Source organism: Phycodurus eques, chromosome 16 (assembly GCF_024500275.1).
Source record: "Phycodurus eques isolate BA_2022a chromosome 16, UOR_Pequ_1.1, whole genome shotgun sequence".
Classification (NCBI taxonomy): Eukaryota; Metazoa; Chordata; class Actinopteri; order Syngnathiformes; family Syngnathidae; genus Phycodurus; species Phycodurus eques.
In genome coordinates, this window is record NC_084540.1 from 22,615,980 (window position 1) to 22,641,859 (window position 25,880).

Genomic DNA, 25,880 nt, shown 5'->3' on the forward strand with positions numbered 1-25,880 from the left:
TGCATTTACATTTATGTGCGTTTAACCTCCCTGTTGTGATTACGGCGCCGTGAGCGAGATGTTCGGAAGGGTTTCACCAAGACAAAGCGGACGCACGCACTCGAGCGCCAGATTTTGCTTTGGAGCGGTGGAAGCACAGCCTGACCGCAGCTGTACGAGGGCGCCACGCTGGCTGTCCTGGAATTCTTCTTCTTCCCTCGTCACTCCTTTTTATTCTCCTCTTTTATCCACTTTATTACATCACATACATACTTGTTATTTTGCATGCCCGGCCGGTCACCAGCAAAAACTGGAGGTAAGAAGGCGTGCAGAAACAGCAACGCATCATACTTGAAAGTGTTTCTCATATTTTGACCCTCGTACGGAGTTTAATAACGGATCTCGCAGTGGCAGGCCGCGCGTTTGGTGCCTCGGCCCTCGGTGGGGATTTACGGACAAACGCATACAAAATTTACACTTAAAATACATAAACGAACGACATCACCAGAGAGGATGACTAAGAAATGTATTAATATGTGAAAATTGCTACAGGCGTTTTGCTCATCGAAGTTGGGCGCAACAAGTAACACGTTTTGCTCTGACCAACCAACGAGTGGACGCAAAAATGCTGATGTCATCGAGGGCCGGCTCAATTTGAAATGTGATTGAGTTCAAGAAACAATCCCATTGCTAAAACACTTTTTAGTTACGAGGGCCAGCACGACTGATTCTGAAAGTCTTCGGTTGACAGAGGCCGAAATCGGATTGGCCGAAGAATCTAACATCCACATGGACGCGGTGTCGCCAATGGAAATGCTGCCAAATGAAGAGAATGAATAAATTCACACAATTTAATGGAACAAATATTGTATTAGAATTGAGATTGTAAATCTGATAGCGTTATTGATACGGAAGTACGGTATATCCGAAACAAGTGCAACTCAATACTGCTACAACCGCAAGAATAAACGCATACCTCACCAATGACATAATTGTAGGGTTGTGCTTTTATAATTTATCAAATGAACTTTTGCTCGATGAGCGTGATTGCTCAGATGTTTCTGCAGGTGCAGCGGCTGCGTTCTCACAGTCAGCGGGTGTGGCAGAGGCAGCCGCTGTGTATTCCGCCAGACAACGCTTACAACGTCAGCCGCTCTAATTAGTGCCTCACTGTCAGCCCTCCAAACCGCGTGGGCCGCCGCCGCCGCCGCCGCTATTTAGGCAAAGCTTCTCCGATCGATGCAGCTTTAAAACTCCCAAAGCTGTCCAGAAAGTCAGTTTGGCTACAGGCGTTTTTCTTTAGCGTGCGTGTTTTTAAAACATTTTTTTCCACGTTGCGCGTGTGCGTGTGAGGCGGCAAAGAGTGTGATCATGAAAATTTGAAAGACTTTCATGTGTGGGAGAGCAAGCAGTCTTTCTTTTGAAACACTAATGAGTGAAGATTGTTTTTTTTTTTTTTTTTTTCCAGTGTTGATGGAAGAGCAGTGATCGCCACCCACTGTCCCGCGGCACATTAGTCGGATCATCATAAGTTGTGCCACGGGAAATGATCCAATTTCACTTAATTGGTCTAACAATGATTATCAATTACTGCAAATACTGTTCCAGTGACGTATAGTAACTGACAGAACCATTAAATGCTCATCCACTAGACTTGTGTATTCATCAATTTTTAAGTACAGTGGTGCCTTGAGATACGAGTGATGCGACAGCAGTTTGGCAGATCGGAAGTAATTTCTTAAAAAGGAAACTTTCAAGCCGTTTTTTGTCACTCCCAGTTGAAGTTTACTTTCAGACTAAAAATAAAACAAAGACAATTACATGCTGCGCCGTTAAACAACCACATTGTTTGTCCTTTCAGCTTAATGTTGCAATGTTCTTACACCGATGATGTTGCCTGACTGCTGCCAAGTAGACCGGGAGGGTTCTTGCCTTGAGTTGTTATTAAATGTTTGCAATTTGGAAAACACCTTGCCATCTGTTGAATTCACCAAATGCTTCGGATGAACGTGCATCGATTCTGGCCGAGTCACATATTTTCTGTTTGCATTTTTAATTTTTTTTTGTAAGGAATCAAACCTGGACATAATTTAGATGACAAAACAATTCTGAAAAAAGCAAGTTTCCACCGACCATCTATCTACCTTATACCTCACAAATGATCTTGTGGATGCAAAGACAGAAAAACGCCACTGACGCACATAGTGGAAGCTGATATCGCTGCAAAGATAACCCAGCAACAGATTTTCTTCCATCTTCACTTCCTGTAGGCATAATTTACGTGTCCCAATACTTCTGTGCACTACATTCTGTCTAAGGAGTCGAGATAGAATGATGGCCAGCTCGTCTTTTATGGCAAAGTTTCACAAAGACTTTCTTGCTTTCAGTTTTGAAGTGTTCTCTGTCTATGTGGAGGATTTCATTTTGATGCTTGGAAAATGTTTGTATTGATGTCTTCCTCCCCGCCTCCTCCTCCATCCTTCCTCCCCCTCGCATGCTTCCATCTCTTCTGCTGCTCCTCCTCATCTCCCCGATGTGACTTCGTCGGCCCGCATCAAAGCCACGGGACAGAGGAGAACAACCCTGTCATCCTCGTCCTTTTCGGCCTTTGCCGCTTTCAAACATGCCCCCCGTCATCGCAGAACATTTTCCAAATAACGTTTCCATCCTCTCTCCTCCTCTGCCTGTCGTTCTCCCATTGTCAAATGTCAATGTGTGCTGCATTAGCTTGGTGGAAAAAAAAGAAACCGCACAAAATAGAAGGCATTCTGTGTTATGTGAATGGTTTCAAAGGAAGATTAGCATATTTGTATTTGTTTTGGAGAGGGGGGGGGGGGGGGGGGGGGGTCCGTCAAAAAAGTCCAGAAGTCCACTCACCCGATATGACCCACATACAGAAAGCGTTCAGTATTTCGTGATTAATTCCTCAACCTGAAAGTGTTGCAGATGAGTCTGTTAGTTTTTGTGAATTTAGAAGTAGAGGAGAAACAATGAATCGACAACTCAAGGATTTATCAAATGAATGGACAACTATTTTGATGATCGAATAATCGTTTCCAGACTTTGTTTACCTTCAAATTGTCCAAATCCTCTCAATTCCTGCCTCTCAACAGTAAATATGCTCAGATTTTTGTAGTCCTCCATGAAAGCAGACCGATAAGTTTGTGTTTAATCAAAATAAGACTTTTGCAAACATCTGCTTTTACTTTGGGAAAGAATGATCAACATTTTTACGATTTTCTGATGTTACGGACCTTGAGTAAGTGAATCAAAATCAATTTGATTGTGCATTTTCTGCACTGTCGATTTAAAATAATGTGCTGTTTTGGAACAAAGGGGTGGAAATTAACAATGTGATTCATTGATGAATCCAAAAATGAATCGATTCTTCAAATAACCCTTAGCTGCAACGCTATTTCGAATGTCCCACACGTTGTTGTCATATTGGTGTTGCAGATGGAGAAGGTGGAGGAGGACCTGCAGCACTCCAGGTGTCTCCGTGAAAATCAGTCCAAGGAGTTCTCGCTACAACTCGACACCCTCCGACAAAAATACGAGCAGCAGGTCTGTGTTGACATTTGAACTCCACGTGTTGTTAGCACGCTTCGTGGCTAGCAGCCGCCGGAAACTATTTTGTCTTTCTTTCATTTTCAATTGGCGAGCCTGCCACGGTGACTGACGTCCAAGTGGAATCGTCTTGTTATTCGTCGTCGTCCCCTCCTCTCATCTGATTTCCATCAGATTAATTTCTCGTGATAAGTAACACGCTTTTGATTAAGCTTCCATCGCGTCTCAATAGCTAAGCTGCCGCCAAACTGAGAGTGAAAAGTGAAGGTAATCCGCATCGCAGATGCGCCGTGACCTGATCATCCCAACCGTCCTCCCGTATTAGAGGTCGAGAGAGCATTTTCAAAACCCATTTCAATCTTCCCCGGGGGTAGGATGACATCTTTATACGGAGTACTGGATTCAATTAAGCCGCAGCTTTGGATATTATCTGGGGAGGTCACGCAGTAACCGGTTATTCTCGAGAAACACATCGCGACTCGAGTATGGCTTCGTTCGGCTTTTACGTCAAAACAAACCCTAACGATGAGAATGAGAATGAGAATGTAACAGTTGACTGCAAAAAAGTAAATATACAGTAATGGCTGAATTCTTAGTTTTTGTCACAAGATTTTCTTTGAAAATCCCTTAAAAATGCCACAGAGGAAATAAATAGCACTGACATCATTTCCTGGAAATGTTCATAAATATTTGATGAATATGCCTTCTATTTCTTGTCTTTTTGCACAATGATGCAAAACCACAAATGATCATATCAACAATATTAAATCCAAATTTTCTGATATAATATTGAGCCCATATCGAACGGTCGTGTTCAGTATTGGCTTTAAAAAATTTGAAAAAGTCTTTCGACACACGACACACCGTTTTGGCGGTATATTAAAAAGCTCAATTTTGCAGTAATGAATTTAGACATTGTTTTGTTTTGGATTGTCTCAGTCGAAACATCATTACGAACAGACGTACGGATATAAAGTACACGGAGTCCGTGACAAATTGCGGCTCTGTAAGCCGCAACAATAATTACTCGTTCTTCGCAGAGGATAAAGAATACATGTCTGTTTGAATGTCCCTTTTTGCTATTTGTTAGCTTTTCTATGGTGTTTTCCACTGTTTCTAAGGGTTTTGAAAATGCTTTCTCGACCTCTCTTTCCACTGTTTATAAGCATTAGGCTAAAAGGACTTTAATAAGGGCAAGATGTGTAGTTCCATTAAATACACAACGTGTAATTCTCTTTGTTTTATATTTGTTTTGTAAGTAAGCCTGAACTGGGATGGACAATAAACAGCTTGAAGTCCGGGGTTCAATCCCCGGCCCCGCCTGTGTGGAGTTTGCATGTTCACTCCGTGCCTGCGTGGGTTTTCTCCAGGCACTGCGCTTTCCTCCCACATCCCCAAAACATGCATGGTAGGGTCATTGACAACTCTAAATTGCCCGTAGGTGTGAATGTGGGTGCGCATGGTTGTTTGTTTGTACGTGCCCCACGATTGGCTGGCGACCAGTTCGGGGTGTACCCCGCCTCCTGCCCGATGACAGCCGGGATAGGCTCCGGCACGCCCGCGACCCGCGTGAGGAGAAGCGACTCAGAAAATGGATGGATGTATTTAATTTTTTCCTCGTAAGTCAAAGCAAAAAAATCGACCGAACGATGGCTCGTATCTGGAAACACGCAATGCAAGTCAGGTGTGTCGTATCTGAAGGTGTCACTGTTCCGTGCACTGAAATAACGATGAGCTCGTCTCACCGTTGTACAGGGAGGGAGGGAGGACAAACTCCACTGAACTTTTAGCATGATTTCCTTCAAACTTTTCCCACGAGCATGTTTCTTTGAGCGGTGCAGAATCAAACCTTTTCCCTTGCATGCAAAATAGTTGCACTGTAAAATTTGTGATTTATGAAATCATGTCGCCTTTGATTGCCGTGAAATGTCCTTCAAGTAAGGATTGACTCATGTTTTTCCTATCAGAGCCCATTTCATTTCTTGTAAATTCATCTGAGGACTGTGCTAAATTGATGCAAGGATCAAACAACTGTTTATTGTTATATCTTGAGAGCATTTGTGGGCTAAATGTTTATCGGCCTTATGTAACAGTTGCTGTGAGCTTTTATTCGTTTTTAGAAAGCACGGCGGGCAGCATGAAACGGGCCGTCGCCAAGCGCCCCTGCTTCAAATAATAGGAACGGTTGCATCTTTTGTTGTCTTTTGAAACAAAATGAGCACAGCGTGCATCGCTAACAGGTGTGACGTTGGTATTTACCAACCGTATCCGTGTTCACAAGCGTGTGAACTCTCATTTGCAGAGCGGAGTAAGTTGTCCCGCCGCGTGGAAATTGCTGCAGATCGAGGGTGAAAAATTGGAAATAAACATGCAATATGTATTCATTGTATGCTTGAACATTTAGGGAGGTAAATTCAGACATCATCACACAAATGGCACTTAAAACCATCAAACTGATTGCATTTATTTATAGAATGAAACATATTCCGACTGCTGTGCAATTGAAGTAATTGTATAGTTTTACGGCTGCTTTGAATGCCCACTTCCCATTGTCACTAAGAGAAATGATTAAGCCCGTCGCGTAAGGAAAAGGTACACAATCAAAGTGGGAATTGTGGGAAATATGGCAGAGTGGCGGGGATGCGGTTGACAGTAGGCTACAAAAGGTTAGCGGCACATCAGGAAACCTTTTGTCTTCGAGATAAGGGATGACGGGCCTGTCGGCGTGACGACGGGCCCGTGAACGCTTGTGACGCTGATTAAAGGGAAAGCAGGAAAAGTACACACCGTGCCGTGTGGAGATTATTCAGGAGACGCTGTCATCTGGGTCGTCTGAATGGAAACTTAGAGAGCGCCGTTAGAAGTTCAGCCTCTGTAAAGATAGCATTGTCCATATTTTTCAATTAGCCCTTGAGGGGTATTCATTTATCAATCTGTTTATTATTGTGGTTGTATTTGCCGAGGTGCGAAGCTGAGAGAAAATAGACCAGTCGTGATTACATTTTGAATATGTGGAACTTTCATTCACGATATCTGTAACGTTAATTGTGACGAGTCGAGACATCTGCGACGTCATTTCGCATATGACGTCACTTTTGCCATTCACGTGTGTGCAGTTTCTCATTACGGATGCCTACAATATCGCCAATGAACCTGACAAGCATGTTTTTGGAATGTGGGAGGAAGTCAGTTGAGAGCAAAATCCACGCAGGAAGGCTGTTGCCGAGATTGAAGGCCCAAACCTTAGAACTGTGAGGCACCATAATGCCCATTTTACAGTTTATGTTCTTGCAGCTCCATGTGAATGTAGATTGTCTCCACGTGGAATGCAAAGTATCCAAAAAACAAAATCCATTTTTTTTTCCCCCTCGTCAAAACGTACCCTCAGTGCATGCCGGACGCTCTTGCTGGCATGCGGGCACGTGCGGCCCCAGAGAGTTTGCCGTCACGACTTGGGCAACGGCTCATTGCGACATCCATGACGAATGTTCTTCAAGGGCGGCCTCAGCCACGCTTTCAAGCGGGATTTTTCTATGACCGAATTGTTTTGCGCCTCATGACTCCGGCGTGACGCGGTGGGGTTTGACGGCCTCTTGGGAATTTGGGATGGCCTTTACAGTAAAGGGAAGCGCTTGTCAAGGCCCGTGTTGTTAGTTTGTAGAAATGCAAGCGCGGGGAAGTAATTTGCACACTTTGATCTGCGTGTTGCGCCCACTTGACGGTCATCGGCGCTGGAGTCGCAACAGCGAGAGCTGTCATCCTCTCCTCTCCTCTCGCGGTCACCTTCTGCCGAGAGCAGACAGGTCATCTGCTTGATTGTCCTCCGCAGCCTCCCGCTTCCCAAACATTTCTGATCGCGCCCGTTATTCGCTCAGTGTCCCGCGCACGCATCCACGTCCGTCGAGGCAGGCCGACGGGAGCCGCGCCGGGCGCCGACACGCCGCACCGCTCGGCATCTGTGGCACCGAGCTGTGCCGCGACCTCCTCTGCCTTCCCTTGGAAGCGTCGCAGCGGCTCCTTTAAGAATCGCAGCATCCTTTCGCTGCGCTGCATGCTGGTACCGTGTGATGTCACAGTCAGGCGCCTCGCTGGGTCGGCTCTCCGTCATCTCCTGCCCGCCCGTCGTCTTTCCTTTGCTTTTCCGTTCAATGGGTGTTTCTCGCCACTTTCTTCTTCATCCTCCTTTCGCCTCTAATCCCTTCTTTTCTGCAAATTCCTATTGGTCCAGGGACAGTTAGCAGGCGCGTGCAGTAAGCCGAGGATGTCCTCCACCAGTGTCTGTTTCCGCATGTCCCGCTGAGGAGTTGTCAAAGAATTTGTCCGCTTACGTATCAGTCTGCTTTCTGACCGTGGATTTGATTTGATTTTCGTTTAAGAAGCAAGTGCTAATTTGGCCGCAAACAGCTCGCTCGCAGAGTCCTCTCATAGCATTTTCTGCCTGTGTTTGTCCGCCACATTGGTAACTGATCCCAAGGAATTCAATAACTTTTATCCGACTGTCATTCTCCCCAAAAGCCTTTTCGGAAGCAATGTAACGAAGCGGCCGAGAAAGCTGCAGGCTTGATTCTTGGCCACTAAAATAAAGTGTCCGTTGTGGCCTTCGTCTCAAGAGCGAGGACGGAATCCGGCTTCCTTATTCATCCCCTGCTCTGAATAGCACACGAGGTCTGGAGATAGGTTTAGGGATAGACCAGGCAGCGGGCAGAGAGACGCCGGCGAGCCAGGTAGGGTGCCGTCAAACACAATGCGCCGGGGGGATTAGCTTCAAAGCGGGGAGGCGAATAGACCCCGGGCCCCTCGCTCTCCTTCCAAGCCTCCGGCTGGGGCCGCTCGGCACGCCGGAGCGGGGGTTACCGGTCCCCTTGGCCACCGGCCCCGCCACGGGGGGCGTGAGGAGGGGCACAACAGAGCAGAGCCTGGGAAAGGCTCGCTGGCTGCTGGCGAGACTCACCTCTCAGCAGGTGACTTTGCTCTCAGCTGTGATGGGATATAAACTTGAGCTCGAGCTGCCAGCATGATTAAGCTCTGACAAAGAGCGGAATTGAAAAGAGAACAACAGAGAAGCGGGGAATTGTTTCTAGCGTCTTTTGGAAACTACTGTACATTACTGTCCTCGGTTGGGGTATGCAGCTCGTTGCTTCATTAAAACCGGATTGACCCAAGATATTTCAGTCTTTCTTTACCTCATTCAAGTTTCTGCCGTCTCCTTTTTTTCGTAGTCGTCGCCTAAGCCGATTTTCACATGCTGTCAGACGCTTAGCACGGGGCACGGGGTAGTCGCCGCAGCCAGATGGCTAACCCCTGCCAGCTTTCATACACGGCCCGAGCTCGATGCTCTTTTATATGCCAATCACACAAGAAGAAGGTGAGGGGGGGACAGATTGGAAGAGAGACGAATGGCACGTTCAGTGCCGGCCTACGCAGGCGGGCAGGCGAGGTGAGAGGGCGGAGGGACTTCGCCAGATGTAAACACGCCACCTCGGGACGACAACGCCAAGAAGAAGCCGGGGCAACTTTTTGAGGCGGTCCCGCCGTCCGGCCGAGCCCAATCGTAGGGTCGCGGACCGGACGGACGGGCAAGTTGTCATGACGACAGGGTTTGCCGAGTATGTGTTGGCTGATGAAGTCTTTCTTTGCCCGCTTGTCCAATCAGATGGCTGAGCAGCGCGTGCAGCACGAGCAGGAGAGGACGCGCCTGCAACAGCGGCATTGCGCCGAAAAGGACAGCCTGGTCCAGGAGCGCCAGCGGGAGGTGAGCAGCCTGGAGAGCCAGGCAAGGGCCGCCCTGCAGACGCACCAGCGGCACACCCGGGAGTGGAGGAAGCGTGACGGCCAGGTAGGGGGTCTCCACTGATCCGCGCGCGCCGACTCGCCTGTAGACCGCCGTTTCGTAGCGTCCCCGTTTTCCTGCTGTTTCCAAGGCACAGCGGGTTTCCACACTTGCTGCTGATATTCCAACCTCCTTGAATATCAGTTGACATTTGGGTAGTGCTACTACAGAAAATAAAGGCTTAATAAACGCGGTTTTAATTCAGACAATTTACAGCAACGCAAACTGACTGACTGCAAATCGGTCGACCCGAACTTTGGATTTTATTGAAATATTTTCGGGAATTTGTGCTAGTATTGGAAGAAATTCAGAAATCAGTGGTAGTTGAGGTGTAAAACATATTTTCCTTTAAGTGCTTCTCTTTGTGGGCCCAACCGGTTAAGCTTTTAATGCTTTTTCTATATGTTCGTCTGGCACTTTTCCATATCCCTCTGGTTAATTTCTGATGACAACATGGACTGCCGCAGTGTTGTATGACGCTTGGCACCATATTAACGACGGCTGCTTTTTATTTTCATTCGATTTTTGTTGGCCAACCAGCAGCAGGTCTTCACCCCGTAGCCCCCTCGCTGACATTCGCCTCGTCTCTCCAGCCGCGGCTCGCTTTGCGCTCTGCGGGAAGCCATTTGAAGAACCGGCATGCAGTTGGAGATGATAGAAGCTTCAGACTTTGCTTTTTGGCAGCTGGCAAAAGACGTCCATTGAGAAATGATTAGAAATTCAATGTAATTCAGAGAAAGCGTTGAACGCTTTTGTCACTCGTCAACGGTTCTTCAGAAGAAAACAAAACTGCATTTAAACTTTAGACGACTTGGATGTTTTGCATAAAGAGTTGTTGTTTTGAATTGCTTTCAGGTAAAAGACTATTGTGGATAGCGTAAACGTAGCAATATTCTCGTCGTCTCTTAGCTCCTTTGAGAACTATGAATTGTCGTTTTCTGTCCCTTTCGTTGTGGCGTTAAAGTAAAGTTCTCCGTGACACGAGCTAGAATTTGTCCATTTCAGCATTGCTGTTGGGAGGCGACAGAGAACAAACTTCCTGTCCTCTCATCTCGCCGTTCAAAATTCTAGACTATAGCGATCAGATCCCTGCCGAGTGTCAGGCGTGGAAGGAGCGAAGATCCCCAATTTTCATTCAGGCTTCACACAGATAAAGGACAGGACTGCGATGTTCTTGAAAGTCACTGGCACGACCACTTGTAGAACTACCTCCAGAGAACTCTGGAGTCTGCCACATGATAGCCAAATCACTCCGAAATCCTCTTTTCATCATGCTAAAATAAAAAATCTGTTACTTGTCACTGCACACGGCAATTATAGCAGTATAGCACTGCAAATATGTCACACGAGTGCGTTGCTTTCAAAACAGTGCATTCTTAGTATAAGCTGCCACATCGCCTCATTGGCTTTCTTTTTCCCCCCACTGCATCGCTGTCATGTGTCAATAATACGCACATTAAACAATTAAAGCACATATGTGCACCGGAGGCAACGTGGTCCGACGTGCAATCTTCTGGCTCGTTTCACATGATGTGTGTCCGTGCTATTGTTAAAACAATGAGTACGCACGCCGGGCTTGTTTGAAAATATGCAATTTAAGTCAACACCACAACAAGTCGACAACACTTTTGTCATGTATGCATGTATGCAAGACAAAGACCTGCTCCACCCTAACTAACACATTGGCAGCCATTTTAGGGGCGCCCTCTGGCCAGCCCTAAAAATACCCCCGGATGGAGCTTTCATCATATTTCCTACCTTTCACAATCAGTCCCAGTGTCATGTGCTTTTTGAGAGAACACTACATGTCCCAGAATGCTTTGCAAAATCCAGTGTGTTTCAGTTGAGTATCAAATGATGGGTACCAAGGTCAAATTTGAAGTGCCGTAACGTGAACATGAACGTGTTTTGTTTTGTTGCAATAGTAAGAATTGAAGAAGTTAGCTTTTTTTTGGGGGGGGGGGGGGGGGAGAGTGAGAAATCTGCAAGTATTAAGAAATAAACGCTTTTGGACACTTTTTTTGTCCAGTGCTTACCATAAATGAGTGCACTGTAGTTATTTGTTGGATAAGCATGAGTTTCCTTTACCAATCAGTTTATGCAAAGATATACTCTCACAAATGTGGGCCATTTATTGCAAATGAGATGAGTCAATGTTCACGTTGTCCTTTTTTTGACAAATTCATTTGTCATTTGTTGTCAGTAACATGAGTGTGTGCTAAAGCCTGATGCCAAAAGCTACAAAAGCTAATATTCCATACATTGGCCAATATATCGGCCGATATATCGGTTAATCGGTCGGACTCTAGTACATACCAATGAATGTCTTAAAAATGATGAAAATTGAGAAACGCATAAAAAGCTTCCGTTTCAAAGGGTGTGTACTCATTTATGCTGAAAACTATTTCTGAAATGGCATCTTACATTTTGCCACCACTTTCTTGTGTCATTTCCAGCCAGCCCAAAGATACTCACGCAACACATACAGATTCCCTTTCATCTCACAATTTGGCCAACGTACGAATCGTTTGGGGCTCCACCATTGCTGCTCTTCTTTCGGCCGTGTTACCTTAGCACTCCTGCAGCTCATTTGAATCGAGTTTGTCTGCATTTCTGGGGTGCCAAGTGCAGATTAGAATCATGAGTTTTGGCCAAAGTTGTATTGACTAGGATTTCATTATTGAGCGCCAATGTGTTGACGTACTAATACCAAGGTACTGCATGCGTGACATTGTGGAAGTTGACATCCTAGAATCGCCTTTGTGAAGAGTCATTTTAATTCAAGATGGTCATTTGACATGTCCTCGATCGATTTTGGGGAAATAATCATTTTATATATAGATATATACACACACACACACACACACACGTGTATTATGTCAAATGGAATGGGAGAAGTAAACTACATAGTTAAAACTAAAACAACAGCTTCTTTGCCAGTCGCAGTCAAGTAACCCGCTCTACTTTAACTCTGTTGCTTCAAGACAATCATGCCCATCCTTTCGCTGAAAACATAATAGCAAGAAGAGTGTTTTTTAGTCTGTATGATAATCGCATCAAACATGGATATTAGGGAACATTTAAAGGGAATTTTCCTTTAAATGTTTTTACAAGCCTGCACTGCCATTGTACTACGATACATTCTAGTTAAAGCCTTCTCAGCTAATTGTGCAACCCGCCGCTGCAAGGAAGAGGAAAAGACAAATCGGGCATCATTATCTGTGTCCTCTGGGAGAGAGGAGAGGAACAGGTGCTGCCGAGAAGTCGGGAAAAGTAGCATCAAATGTCAGAGGAGGGCTGACTCCCACTTCTTCTCATAAATAGCATTCATGACGCTCGCCTAGAAGATGCCAGTGCTGACTAAAGGAGTCCGTCCCCTGGAGAAGTCGCACAGGGACACGTTGTCGGCATGGCTGAAGTTCACCCCCCCCACCACCATGTGGTTGTGGTACGCTGCAGATAGAAATTGCAAGGATGACAAGTTGAATTAATGACCGCCACAGTTTTCTGCTGGAATGAGGAACATTTATAGTCATTGTTGAAGAAGTACAGTGAAATGTCCAAAGCTGAATAGACTCATTTTAGATTGTGTTTGAAGGGGGCTTTTTTTTTTTTTTTTTTTTTTTTTTTTTTTTTTTTTCTTGGTCATTACCAGTTATGGCCAAGGAGAAGAATGTGAGCCGTAGAACTAGAAATTGAATTGTGAAATAGGAAAGGACGACTTCACAGAACATAGTCTTCCCCTCTTTTTTAAAATTTGTTTGCATACTTTAAAAGGATCATTGGATTGCATCAGGGGAAAAAAAAACATTCTGAGACATTGACCGATGGGCCAAAATTGGAAACATTCATTTATCTTTGTAAACAATGGCGTAGCTGTTCCATGTGAATGTCATTTTTTCCCCCCGTTTTTCCTCCACCATTAACTCAAATCGTGTCTTGACTAATGATCGCTTCTCTAAGTACGTCCCATCTGCTCATCAAACGGCACCGAGTGCCACTCTTCTGAGCGCTTTCCTCAGACTGAGTAAGGACGCTGTCAGTTTTTCAAAGCATTTCAATCCCAGGAACTTGATTAAGACGACAAAGAAGCGTGACAAGGAGAACAAGGTGCACAGCGTGACAGATTTTTTTATTGAAATGTTTTTTCTCCCAGTTTGTGTGTATTGTCATTGACTGTATGACTGCTCCCTCAGATTTCAGATTGTCAAGGTTCTGATTTGGAGCAGTAGACAAGTGTCCCGCCGAGCTCGCGTGGCAGCGTTTGATCGTCGCTTTTGCGATTGCTTGTCGTCTCACCACTATTGATTCTCCTTTAGAACATCGGCCAATCATATAGGAAGTCATCGATGTGTTTTGAGAGCTTGAAATCAGTGTGAATGCGAGCGCCTCCATTACATGTGGAATTTGAGCCTCGTGGATTCTGTTTGACCGACAACACTCGAACATTAATGAGACTACCGAACATCCGGCTGGAGTCGCCACTGAGCTGGGGTTGCATATCTAATGTGAACCTTTTTCATATGATACTCTCAGAGGCGGGTTTTTTTCAATAATTGATGACATAATACTATACATACATAAATGCCAGAGATTTGCCCATACCCATTCAGGGTGTACCCCGCCTCTCGCCCGAAGTTAGCTGGGATAGGCTCCAGCACGCCCGCCACCCTTCTGAGGATGAAGCGGTACAGAAGAAGATAGTATCATCCATATTTGTTCGTGAGAGAATTGTGCATTAAAGACTGTGGAGCCAACAAACAATGGAAAATGCCAATATGGGCTAACAAATAGCATCGGGCGTTATAACCCTTCGTACCCTTGAACAGATCATTTACAAATCCTCAAAGGGACGTGTTCTTTATCGTCTGCATAGAACAACTCATATTATTGCCATTTATTGAGGAGTTACGACCGGCTCCATGGAAATCAGTCCGTCTGTATTATACTGCCCCCCGGTGGTTCAGGGCGCATACCAAAACGAGCAGCACAATGTCCATTGAATTGAAGCAAGAAAGGTGGCAAAAACTGTCTTTCCATTCTAATTGTCAATATCGTACGTTTTTATAAAGTACAATATTAGAGACTGCTATTTTTCATATTAAATAAGACAAGGCACTTTTTTTTTTTTTGGTGGGGGGGAAGGGATTAATGGCAATTCCGTTTATTTCAACGGGGAAAGATGAGATGGTGTTCTGAGTTAGTCGTGGTGATGGAACATATTAATGAAACTCGTATCTCAAAGCCTCACTGTATATACCGTTTGTGATTTTGTGCTTCTACGGTGGTGTGCCGTGAGATTTTTCAAATGTCAAATATGTGTCTTGGCTCAGAAAATGCCGGGAAACCATGAGTCGTTTCAATTTGTTTCCACGGGCAAAAACTAACACTTCCCACCTGTAGGGGGAGTGCAGGTGCCAAAATGAAAACAGTAATTCCCAACATGACTGCTTGAAGCCATTGAAAAGAATCATTCGTTCAATCGTTGGGGCAAAAAGCGCATTAATTCCTTTTGAAGTGTTGACACGTTCCAAACTCTTGAGATGGGACTTAATTGCATCTGTCAAGTGCGGGTTATTTCTGGGGTTTCCGTGGATCTCGTTAGCATTCCCTCTTTGTAATGTTGACGCTCCCTGGCAGCTATTAGCGGGCTCTTCCGGGCAAAGTCAAGGCTGAAACGTTAAAAAAAAAAAAAAAAGGTCAAGAGAGGTGGGCGGCCATTTTAGAGGTCCTCGCAACTTATGTCAGTGGCACACACGAGGAAAGCAGATGACTCAAGTGTGTTATGTTTGAGGAAACGCTCCACGATGTTGCCATCCTAAGCCATCTTTTCCTGTATGTAGTGCGAGTGGGCTAGACACACACAAAAAAACATGAATACTGTGTGAGTGGGACTTGGACACCATGGGAATGTCCAGCCATCATACCTCTAAGAAAGGAGACAGGTTCTGTGTCCCAGAGATGAACGTGCTTCGCGTATGTGTCTTAATATAGTGTACGTAAAAATCTGGTTTCAACTGTAATATTGACTATTCCACAACTGCTGTAAGTGATACATATGCAGTATCCAGTATCCAAAGGCCAGTAATATGAAGTCAATGTGTAAGGAGCCACACATCTGTTCTGATTCCATAAGACAACACCTGTATCTCTTAATCTTTCCAGACAATTTCGGAGTTGGAGGCCCAGTTGTCGTGTTTGCGCGAGGAGCTCCAGGTGGCCCGCGTCCAGCACAAGCAACAGCTGGCCGAGATGGCCGCGCTCCGCGAGGAGGAAAAGCAAAGGGCTCACCTGGACAAAGAGACGCTCCGCTGCGACACGGAACGCCTCGTCCGTGACTTTAAGAGAAGGCAGCAGCAGGAGAAGGAAGCGGCCGAAGAGAAGGTAAACTGGCAATTTGGCACGAGGCTTACGCTATCTTGCAGAGTCTTCGTATAATCGCAAGCAAGCACATGCTGCAAGGTTTATCCTACCAGCTGGGGGCCGTAGACTGACCTGACCCACAAATACGCATTTCCATGTAACTTTGCCTCCATCGTAGTTGTAAGACAGCAAATGTATTGAAGGTCATCAATTTTTGATCATAAACTCATTCACCGACTGTCATATTCAAAGCGCAGCCGTTTTAGAGCATTATGGTTACTCAAGAGGAATAGAATAGAAACGAAAAAGACACGGGGAGTATAATTGGGAAACTTCTTCACAAGTTCCAGAAATTTCTGTAGGGGTCAGGCGTGGAGTGGAAACGGCACTTTTCCAGTTGATCCTTCATCCAGCTGTGCATTTTTGCTTTCTCACGCAATCCAGGTGAACTTAAAACGTGACGCACGTTTTACCGTGCCGCCGCCGCTTCCGCCGTAATTTTGTGCGGCCCTTGCAGGAAGCTAATTTAAGGTGCTGTTGATCAGACGGTATTTCCCCCCAGCCAAAGCCAGCGTTTTTCATGAGACACCATCCATGCTCCAGATGTGCAGCATTAACTCCCAAATTCAGGGAGCACCAAAGAACCAAAGTGGCCTTTTCTGGCTTCATGTGGCACATAGAACCGGGGAGGAAATGGACTGGGGGGAAGAGAATGAGCTTATTACAGGGTCATTCTCATTTGAAAAGAACCAAACCATTTCCCCTTACTCTGCTTTTGGATACGTCAAAGCACTTTTTTTTTGGTATCTAATCTTTCTTCTACTATTTGTCCCGCAGTCGTGTGGGAATCTGGAGTGGATTCAAAGCGATGAGTGTTGAACTGGACTGATAACACTATCAAGCTATGTGCTGCTTTTACTTTATATTTAAAAAAAAAAAAAAAAAAAGATGATTTCACCATCCTTTTTTGTCAGTGTAGGCTTGTTGAAAAGGGGAAGAAAAAAAAAAGACCAAACGTCTTTTACCTATGTTTTTTCCCCCTACTTTCTAATCCGACTCCAAGTTTGGCTTGGTAGTGGCGAGGGAAAACTTCCTACTTTGTTGCGCCCTGTTTTTGCTCCCACATGGGACAGAAGTCAGCCAGGCGTCAGATCTATATTGACTGCATCGCCCTGTTCGCCAAGCTTCAAATGTCTGGTTCTTTTTGATGCACACGAAAAACGCTGTCCTCTGCAGTCCACTGTGCTCTTGGAAGCAGAGCCTGCACAGGCCATTTTTTTTTTTTCCCTACAAACACATCCCCCAGATCGTGGAGGAAAAAAAAAAAAGGCCAGAGAAATCCATTAAATCCATGAATGGATTCTCATCAAAGACATTTAAGAGAGGGGGAGACAGAGTGGTGGGGGTGTTTTGGGAGTGAAATAAGGAGAAACAGAATATCAGAGATGATAAGAAAAAGCTAGTCCCCTGCGGTTTAGTTTTATGGTGAAAATACTGAGGAAAGGGATGATGAGGAGAAGGTGTGTAGGGAGGGGCTTCTGAGGTATTGCCATTGAACTTTATCTTTGCGAATGTGTGTGTCCTCCAATCTTGGTGCTGCACTGACGGGCCTGTGAGGCCACGTTTGTGCCTGATAAAGGCGCCTCATCTCTGGGCTGCAGTGGAGCTCCGACTCCCCTCCCTCACCCACACCATGGAACCTTTCTTTTTCTCTCGTGCACACCGCCCTGTGACATTTGTGTACGCGCACACAAAACTGTCTCCTCCCAACAAAGTGCGGTTTAAATGGGATGACAAGACTACCCACATACACATACAGTTGTACTTCTAAGTTTGACAGCAATACGTTCAGTGAATCGGCCTTTTATTGGAACTCATAATAACTTATTCCAGAGTCTAAACTGTTGTCATCATTAAACCTGTAGTCAGAGATTTGTTTCTAAATACATTGTACGTGTTTGAAGATAATTGCTAAAAACGTGCAGAGACAGAGAACTGTGTAGTCGTGAATTGTAGCGAAATAGCAAACATTTTTTCACCATCATCACAAATACGACGTGCAGTTTGCTAGCGAGCTATGCCGACTCCCAAAAATGAGTCTGTCTTTTGGCTAGTCTGCTGATGTGGCCGTTTTGGAGCGCCTCGTTGTCGACCCTGAGTGTGCGCACGTCATAGAAAGAAAGCGGAAGAGCTAGGTGGGCGGGGGAGTCTGAAATGACAGCCCACGTGTGGACCGGGGCTTTGTGTTGGCGCGGCCACTTTAAGAGTGTTTCCCAGTCGATGGTCAGCGCAAGACGCTAACATAGCGGTCTCTATTTTCACTCAGCTGCAAGACAAACGATCAGATTTGAACGTGAAATGAAAGTCCTTTGTCCACAAAAAGCTGCTTGATAAACGGGGTGAGACTCCAGTCAGGTTTTCTCACATTGCACTCGCCTCTCCTGCCCTGTTGTGTCAAAAGCAATTCTCGTTGTATTTTATACAGACACTCAAAGAGCACACTTGCGTCTTGTGTGATGAGGCTTCCAACTCAAATTTCAAAGTACCGCTGTGTGACTGCTCCTCTGTACACAGGCACCTTTGTTTGCTTCGAGGTTGCTAATGAGGCAAGCCGCTATAGGAGCTTCAAGTTTGTTTCGTGGAGAAAAGAGTTGCGCATAAGAAACTTGCTAAATAAGATGAATTTCTGATGATTATTTTTTGAATACACGTGTCTTTACCCTTATTGATGAATTGATATGATAATGAGCCCTATTTTCGATCCCAAATTTGCCTGCGGACTCCAACTGTGTATTAATACTTTCCGACTTGCTCAATGAGGACTTTGCGATTTGAGAACGAAGTTGCAGTCAGCGTCAGCGTGACTCGTTCATCTCCTTTGCCCCCACCCCGTCCGTCACTGCTGACTTACCGGGTCGGTCCTCTGCCATTTGGAGATACACTAAATCACATTAGGCCCTCAGTCATGGATTAAGATGAGGAACATGGGCCAAAGGATGATCAAAGAGGGCCCACATTCACCTCGTGCTGACAAACCAACTTACGGGACAAAAGAGATGACGGAGGCAAAGAAAAGGATCCCAATTTTGGAGAGAAAGAGTTCAAGTTTAAGAATGTGGGCGGATGAATCCCGGTTAACCAGTCAGGTGCTTTGATGTGACTGAACTTTGACTGTTGTGATATTATTATGGCTTTGTTTCAAAGAGAAAGAGATGTTCCCCGTTGTTATTTGTTTTATTTTGATACAAGCATTAGTGTTGATTTGAGCAACCGGGCCCGGTGGCGGTGAGGGAGTGACTCACCCAGCAGATGAAAGAGTCAAAGTAAAGGCTGTGCCATAAAAAACATCACACTACTCAGTTACTCCCTTTTTTGAAGTCCTCCAAAAGGAGGGAGGAAAACGACACACTTTCCCAATCGCATTAAAACATGGCGTCAGGCCGCTTCCATCTTGTGGCGCGCTGCGGATTACACGTCGGTTTGAAGTGGAGTCTTAAATGGGACACCAGGATGTCGGGCCGTCCGCTTCTCAGTTCCTCGTTCAGCTCCGAATCGTCTCGCATCGTCACATCAGGCGGATTTGCTGATCAAAGCGGGTAAGCAGGCGTAAATGGGGGGACGCGAGGGTCCGCCTTACGCAGGAAAACAGAATGTTGACCCAGTTCAATCCCAGTTTAATGACCAATTGGATCAACTTGATTCTCTTCACCGGGCTTGCAGTGATTAACCTTTTATCGGGCAGGGAACGTATTTGATCATTTACTCTAACTAAGGGGCGGGGGTTCATAATGGGCCCGTCACGCCTCACTGTGTGGCAGTTGGAGCGTGTTTTCTCCAAGCCAGTCGGCGATGGAAAGAAACAAGAGCATTGTAAAGTCAGTGAGTCTTAAGATGTTAATAGTAGAGCTACGAACGAATCAGTGGTGATTCCAATACACTTGTGAATCCCCAATAAAAAAAAACAAATCCCGAATCTGAATTTTCACAATTGAATCAGAGACTAACATACTACTTACTTTATTCTGACAAGAGCTGCTATGCTGCCACTTCCGGTGTTTTACGGGTGCCACCATTTTGACTTAGTGTGCATCGCTTCTGCTCATGTACGCATTCTAGCTACAACGAGATCTCCATAAAGTTTTTTTTTTTATTTTTTTTTTATAAAAGAGCTCTCCACGGAAGGGTAAGTCTAGCTCCAATGACTTGTAAAAATAACATTGAAGCGCCACCACGAGAGCCGAAAAGGAGCCATCGCTGGAGGGGGTGACCGTCGCAGATTGAAAGGAAGAAAGTTGAACCAGCACGGCAAGAAAGATGAGGCGAGCGGCGAGGTAGCCAGCAGGCTAAATAACACAAGGCTAGCTGGAAAGGCGGCAGCTTGGTCAGGTCTGCTAGGATTTATGGCACCCCCAAAAAACATTTCTTTGCCCCACACAAAAGAACTCCTTTTTGTCCAAAAGCCATCATCTGAGTTTCTAAACTTTTGGTGCGTTGTACTCGAGTTGAAGTGGCAATTCTAACCAGACTCAGCATTTTGACAAAGTGTCACTTCGGCAAATCTTGTCACGTTGTCTCTATACGATAATAAAAGTTTTTCATTTTGTTTTGTTTTTTATCAAGGCCATCAGAAGGGTTTGCGGGACGGCTTGTTGGCGTTTTTTTTTTAAACAAATGAATTCATTATCCACCTGTGTAATGCAATGATGCTATATTTTGTTTAACTAATATTTAATTCATATCAGGTATAACTCCTGCAGGCGTCGTCCTTCTGGATTTTTCGGGAAACGAGGCATCTTGCGCGTCTTGTCCAAGAGGAGAGAAACAGCCTACGGCCACACAACAAACCATTTTGCCCAATATCGCCAAAATCCACTTACAAAAAGCCAAAAACTGAAATCTACCTCAGGCCCGTACTATAGGAGACGCTGGTTAAAGACCTAGTGTCCATAAGTCTTGTGACGTCGATCAGTTGAAAGACTGTCCAGACTTTGTTTTCTACAGATTTGCCCCTGCGTGATAGTTCCCGGTAGTGCTGCCATCATTGTAGGTTTTCCAACCCAGTAGACCTTAAATGAGTGCGTTAGGTGCCACGTAACTAACGGTAATGGTGTCAGAAGCGGGACGGAGAAGGGAAAGATGCGCAGTCACGATGGTTGACTTCTTCTACGCATGCCAGAGCCTACCTGGTGTCAATGTCACGTTGAGCCGCCTGCCGGTAGTAATCGGATGGATACCGGTTAAAGATGTAACCAATATTTAGCGTCTAAGTCTTCTTGCATGATGTCGCTGTATGCTCACACGCACCTCATCTGTGTCGCGTGGCTCCGTAAGCAGGCGGGGATGAGGAGAATTTCTACTGACAGACAGCCATGGCGCGCTGAGAAATGTAACAAAGTCTCTCGTCATTACGGCAGCAGCTCCCTCGCTCGCAGACGCCGCTACACAGGGAGTGCAGCAAGACACCGATGATTACAGACAAACGAACAAATAGTGTCTCCCCCAGCTCTTCCTCGCTGCCACATCGAACTGTTTTGCGAGACACGTTGGAACACACGGTCGTTTTGAGTGCTCACAAACGCTGCTGTCACTGGAATTGAAGGCGAGATGGAAGAGGGAATTCGTTTTCCGCGCGAGCCCGACAAATCGTCATGAACGCGCGTCGCCTACGCCCGTGAGCCGATTACCTGCGGACCAACCCGGACGTGTCCTCGCCCGGCGCCCGCGCCGCTGACGTCATCCTCTTGTCAGCGAGTCTGCTTTCATATTCCCCACCGAGTTCGGCTGTAGGACAGTGCTGAAAACCACAAGTGCTCCTCAGCGATGCGCGATGATTGGAAACATATCGGAGGGGTGGGTGGGGGGGGGGGGGGGGTGGGGGGGGGGGCTAGTGACATATGGATGCAATATCCTGTCCGGGGTTATAGACAGATTGTGAAAATTCTTTCCCATTGAGTTGAAAAGGAATGTAGAATTGAATGTGTGTTTACGTGAGAGGTTTCTTCCTTCTTTGGTGGTAACATTGTGGAGTGACTGAAATGAGGCTCACACCTTGGGCAAACTTCCTCTCTAGAGATTATTTGTGGCTTTGGCCTTGAAACATCATTTCTGTCCACTGTGTGTGTGTGTGTTTGGCCTGCTTCCCATTCCTGATGATTATTAAGTATGGTGAACGCGGCATGCCTGCCTTTAAGATCTGCACTGCTAAACGCACACGCTCTTCAAAGCGGCGGCGGCGGGATGACGAGGCGACTCGAGAGCCCGATGTGGCCGCAAAGTGCCTTCAGCGCTATGAAAATGCCTTCGGCGAGGCACAGGTAGTCGCTTTGAAAGTGCACGCACGCAGGCACGGACACGTACACTAAAAACGGTTCGGCGTTCAATTTTGCGCTCAGTGTTTGTGTTTTTCTCTCCCCTTTTCACCTCTGTCGTATTCCTTGCGTGTTGCACATTGCGATCCGTCTTCATCAGTGGTCGTCCACTGACTGGGATTGTTGTGTGTTTCCAGGGGCGGCCGTCGCTGAATAATGCATGATGTTGTGTAATTCTTCCTGCTTGATTCCCTCGAGTGGCTGTCGGTAAAGGGAATTTGATAGTCGCGAGCGTTCTAACAAACATCTGAGCGTGTTGACCAATGTTGGGCAAGTTACTTCAAAATGTCTACAAATTATTACTTGAACGTATTTACGAGCAGGCTGTGACCGTAAGTCATGAGTATCATTTTTAACCCACGAATGACGTATTCGCCAGGTGTTACCTGCTTAGAAAGACTGTTTAGCTGAATCATCCATCAACAGTCAGTGGAAATTCAGCCAACGGCTGTGCAGACAAATGTCGTGTAGCATATATCTTGGTACGATATAAAAATGTTATTTTGACGTGTGGGGTGTTGGATTAGCTTTGTTGCTACGCTAATGTTATGTCCGAGACGGTAACACAACAGCGGCTTTCTATTAACGCCGTCCTCGTGCCCGGAAGTTGCGGCGCAGGGATGACGTGCTAAAATGTTGTGCTACGCTCTTCACTCCAAGAGAGTTTGTGAGTTTGTGAGCGGCAAGAGTGACTTTAGACGCCTTACACTTCAGACACTAATGAACGGAGGTGAATGTAACTGCAGCGACGCCACTACTTTGCGTTAGCAAGTTTACGTCACCCACAAATTTGCGGCACTGCTAGAGGAGCATTGGATGTCAACAACTTTGTACCTTACAACGTAAACAACAACAGTGTATATTACTTGAAAACTAGTTGTACTAGCAGATACTTTGAATGCTATTTTTCCACCGTATATTTGTGTTTTATTGTATTTTTCTCTATACAATGTATTTTGTAAATAAATAAGAAAAGGTAATTTTAAGGAACAATATCACTGTAAGGAATTCCAAACGAGGCCCGAGATTTGCCCAGCTGCCCTCGCAAGAAGAAAAAGTCCTGATGGAATTCCTCCTTCCTGGTTCTTTTCATGTTTGCTCGGTTATCTTGTTTGCAAATAAGAATTCTGATACACTGAACTTGTCTTTTGAGTATTTAATACAACGCAATCGCAAATACAAGTTAACAATGCTTTGGTCAAGTGGAAGACACGACGCGCTGGACTCCCCCTTCTTTCGTGATATCCGGAAACCGAGTGCGTCCTCTTTTCAGTTTCAGCCAGTCCCCTCAGCGGCTCCTTATCAAACCGGTTCTTGCCTGTTCTCAGCCTGAATGTTATCAGTATGCCTGTAGTCCGTGTGTGTGTGCGTGTTCATGACATAGTGTGGTCACTTTTAACTAACAAAAAAGCTAGTGTGTCTGCGTGCTAGTGTCCTCTAAGCAGCAGCATAGATTTTTATATATTTTTTGTATTTTTATATCATGATCAGGATCTAAAATTCTGTCCATATCGCACATCACTAGTGCAGTGATGTAAAATGGATTTTAACACACACACATAACACATTGTAACAGGTGTTACCACAATGATATTAGTATTGCCTTACTTACAAGCTAGAACTACTGTATTGTTACTTTTGTGCTCTCAGTGGACATCAAGCATGCCTCCATGAATATACTTTTATGCAGAAGCAGACTCATAACTGATATCTGCTTTGGAAAAACACTTTCCGCTTACTTCTGATAGCAGAATATTTGATTGTTCTTCGTTATCTTTCTAAGACGGACTGTCGACAAAGCCATTAGGAGATTTAAAAAAAAATAAATAAATGAAGCGAAATGATAACGAAATAACAATCTAATAATAGCTGCTGCATTGTCGGTTCAGTCGCAATACATAAAGACAACAAATGTGTCAACTGCAAAGTAGCTTTCAAGGAGCCCCGCCCCCTCCGAGCCCCTCTCCCATTCGCCGCCGCCTTTGTCCGCCCCTCTCTCATCAGCTGCAACGGGCCCCCGAGGGACGAGCGCCACCGCTGAGTCCCGGCACAGGAAAACAGGCGGGCCCGTATCCTTGGCGATGGCTTTGCGTTACCGTGGTGACAGGCGTGCCCGCTCCGAGCGGGACGTCAGGAAGCGTTTGGAGTCCAATGGTCGGCTTTGTTGATTGTAGCCGGCGGTGTGTTCACTGACGCTGTGTTTCTCAAGGGAGTGAGTCGTCTGCCTGTCGCTGGCTGTCAGGACAAGAGGATCGACTTGGGAAAGAAGTGGGAAATAAAATCCATCAACTTGGTGCCAGAAGTACAGTGAGACCTTTTGTGACATCCCCTGTTAAAAGAAAGACCGAAGACCAAGACAGTGTCGGGGTCAACTGAACGGACCAAAGTTCAAATCCAGTCAGTTCAGTGACAGTTGGCGTCAGAAGTGGGCTGGAACCGCGGGCCACATAAAAAGATGCAGCGGGTTGGATCTGGCCCCCCGGGCCTTGAGTTTGACAACTGTGCTTTTTACATTTTTGCTACCTTGTTTCATTTCCATGCATCAAATAAAAATCAGCCTTTGACTTTAAACCGAAGAACAGAAGTTCATAACGATTGTGTGTGTGGTGTGTGTCCTCCATATACAGTGCTGTGAAAAAATGAGCCCCCTTCCTGATTTTGGATTTTTCAAACTGCAGTTTCCTATTTCACCAGCCGTTCAAGATCTTTCAAGACCCACAGAATATTGCGGTTCATGACAAGAGTAGATGCTCTGCTTTCACCAGACAAAAAAAAGTTTTTTTTGAGCTTCTTTCATTCTTTAGTAATCAGCTGTCGAACGAGCAAAAATGTGCTTTTTGTGAAATGTCAAGCAGAACAGTGACTTTGCCAAAATAATCATTTCTTAACGGTACATTAGACAAATCTGAACCGTGCTGTGAGCCCAGTGTCTTTATGGGTGAGTCATGAACGGTGACCTGAACTGAGGCCAGTGTGGCCTGCAGTTCTTTGGATGTCATCCTGGGTTCTTTTGCGAGTCGTCGTCGTCGTACTCTTGGACAGGTACTATTTAAGGCACTTCTTGTTTCAACAAAGCTGGCGGTAATCAGACCTGGGTGTTGCCATTGAAATATTACACAGCTTTCTAAAAAAATGTGGCAGTTACCTTTTGAAAATATGAAAGATATAGGGTCAAAAGGGTTTGGATTACATTTCACTTTAGAAATAGAATTATCGTTTAGAAACTGCGTTTTGTATTTACTTGGGTTGTGTTTGAAAGATTAAAATTGGTTTAATGATCAGAAAAGTGAAGTGGGCAAATATTTTTTCATGGCACTGATTGATTACAAATCTGAGCACTGTGCGATCTCACTCTCTCTCTGTCTCTTGTCTTTTTCTCTCTCTTCAGACCAACAGCAGGTTGAAGCACATTGAGAAGGAGTACAGCCAGACGCTTGCCAGGTCTGCACAGGTAATCACTTGTGCACACCAACGCAACGTTGCATGCCCACACAGACAGATGTGAGGGTCTGAGGTGACTTACTAGCTGACTTTGGGGAGAGGCGGGGCACACCTTGAACTGGTTGCCAGCCAATCACAGACAAACAAGCATTTGCACTCTTGTTCACACCTATGGACAATTTAGAGTCTTCAGTGTTCACTCACTAATGCATGCTTTTATCTCCAGTAGACTTGACTATTGTAATGGTCTTCTTACTGAACTCCCCCAAAAGAGCATTAAATAGCTGCAGCTCATTCAGAACGGTGCAGTTCGGTTTCTGACCAGAACAAAA

At 45.5% G+C, this 25,880-nt stretch overlaps 1 protein-coding gene across 8 annotated transcripts in view; it reads left to right on the forward strand.

The window, feature by feature from the left end:
- The window catches only part of cep112 (centrosomal protein 112), a 103,232-nt gene that overhangs the window by 46,036 nt on the left and 31,316 nt on the right, over positions 1-25,880 (forward strand). For 7 of the 8 annotated variants that reach the window (XM_061699729.1, XM_061699732.1, XM_061699736.1 and 4 more), the window contains 4 exons: positions 3,436-3,543; positions 9,200-9,382; positions 15,542-15,760; positions 25,496-25,558. In XM_061699729.1, coding sequence (XP_061555713.1) covers positions 3,436-3,543; positions 9,200-9,382; positions 15,542-15,760; positions 25,496-25,558 — 573 coding nt within the window. The remainder of the gene's footprint in view (positions 1-3,435; positions 3,544-9,199; positions 9,383-15,541; positions 15,761-25,495; positions 25,559-25,880) is intronic. The other variant, XM_061699734.1, reaches the window with a different exon arrangement.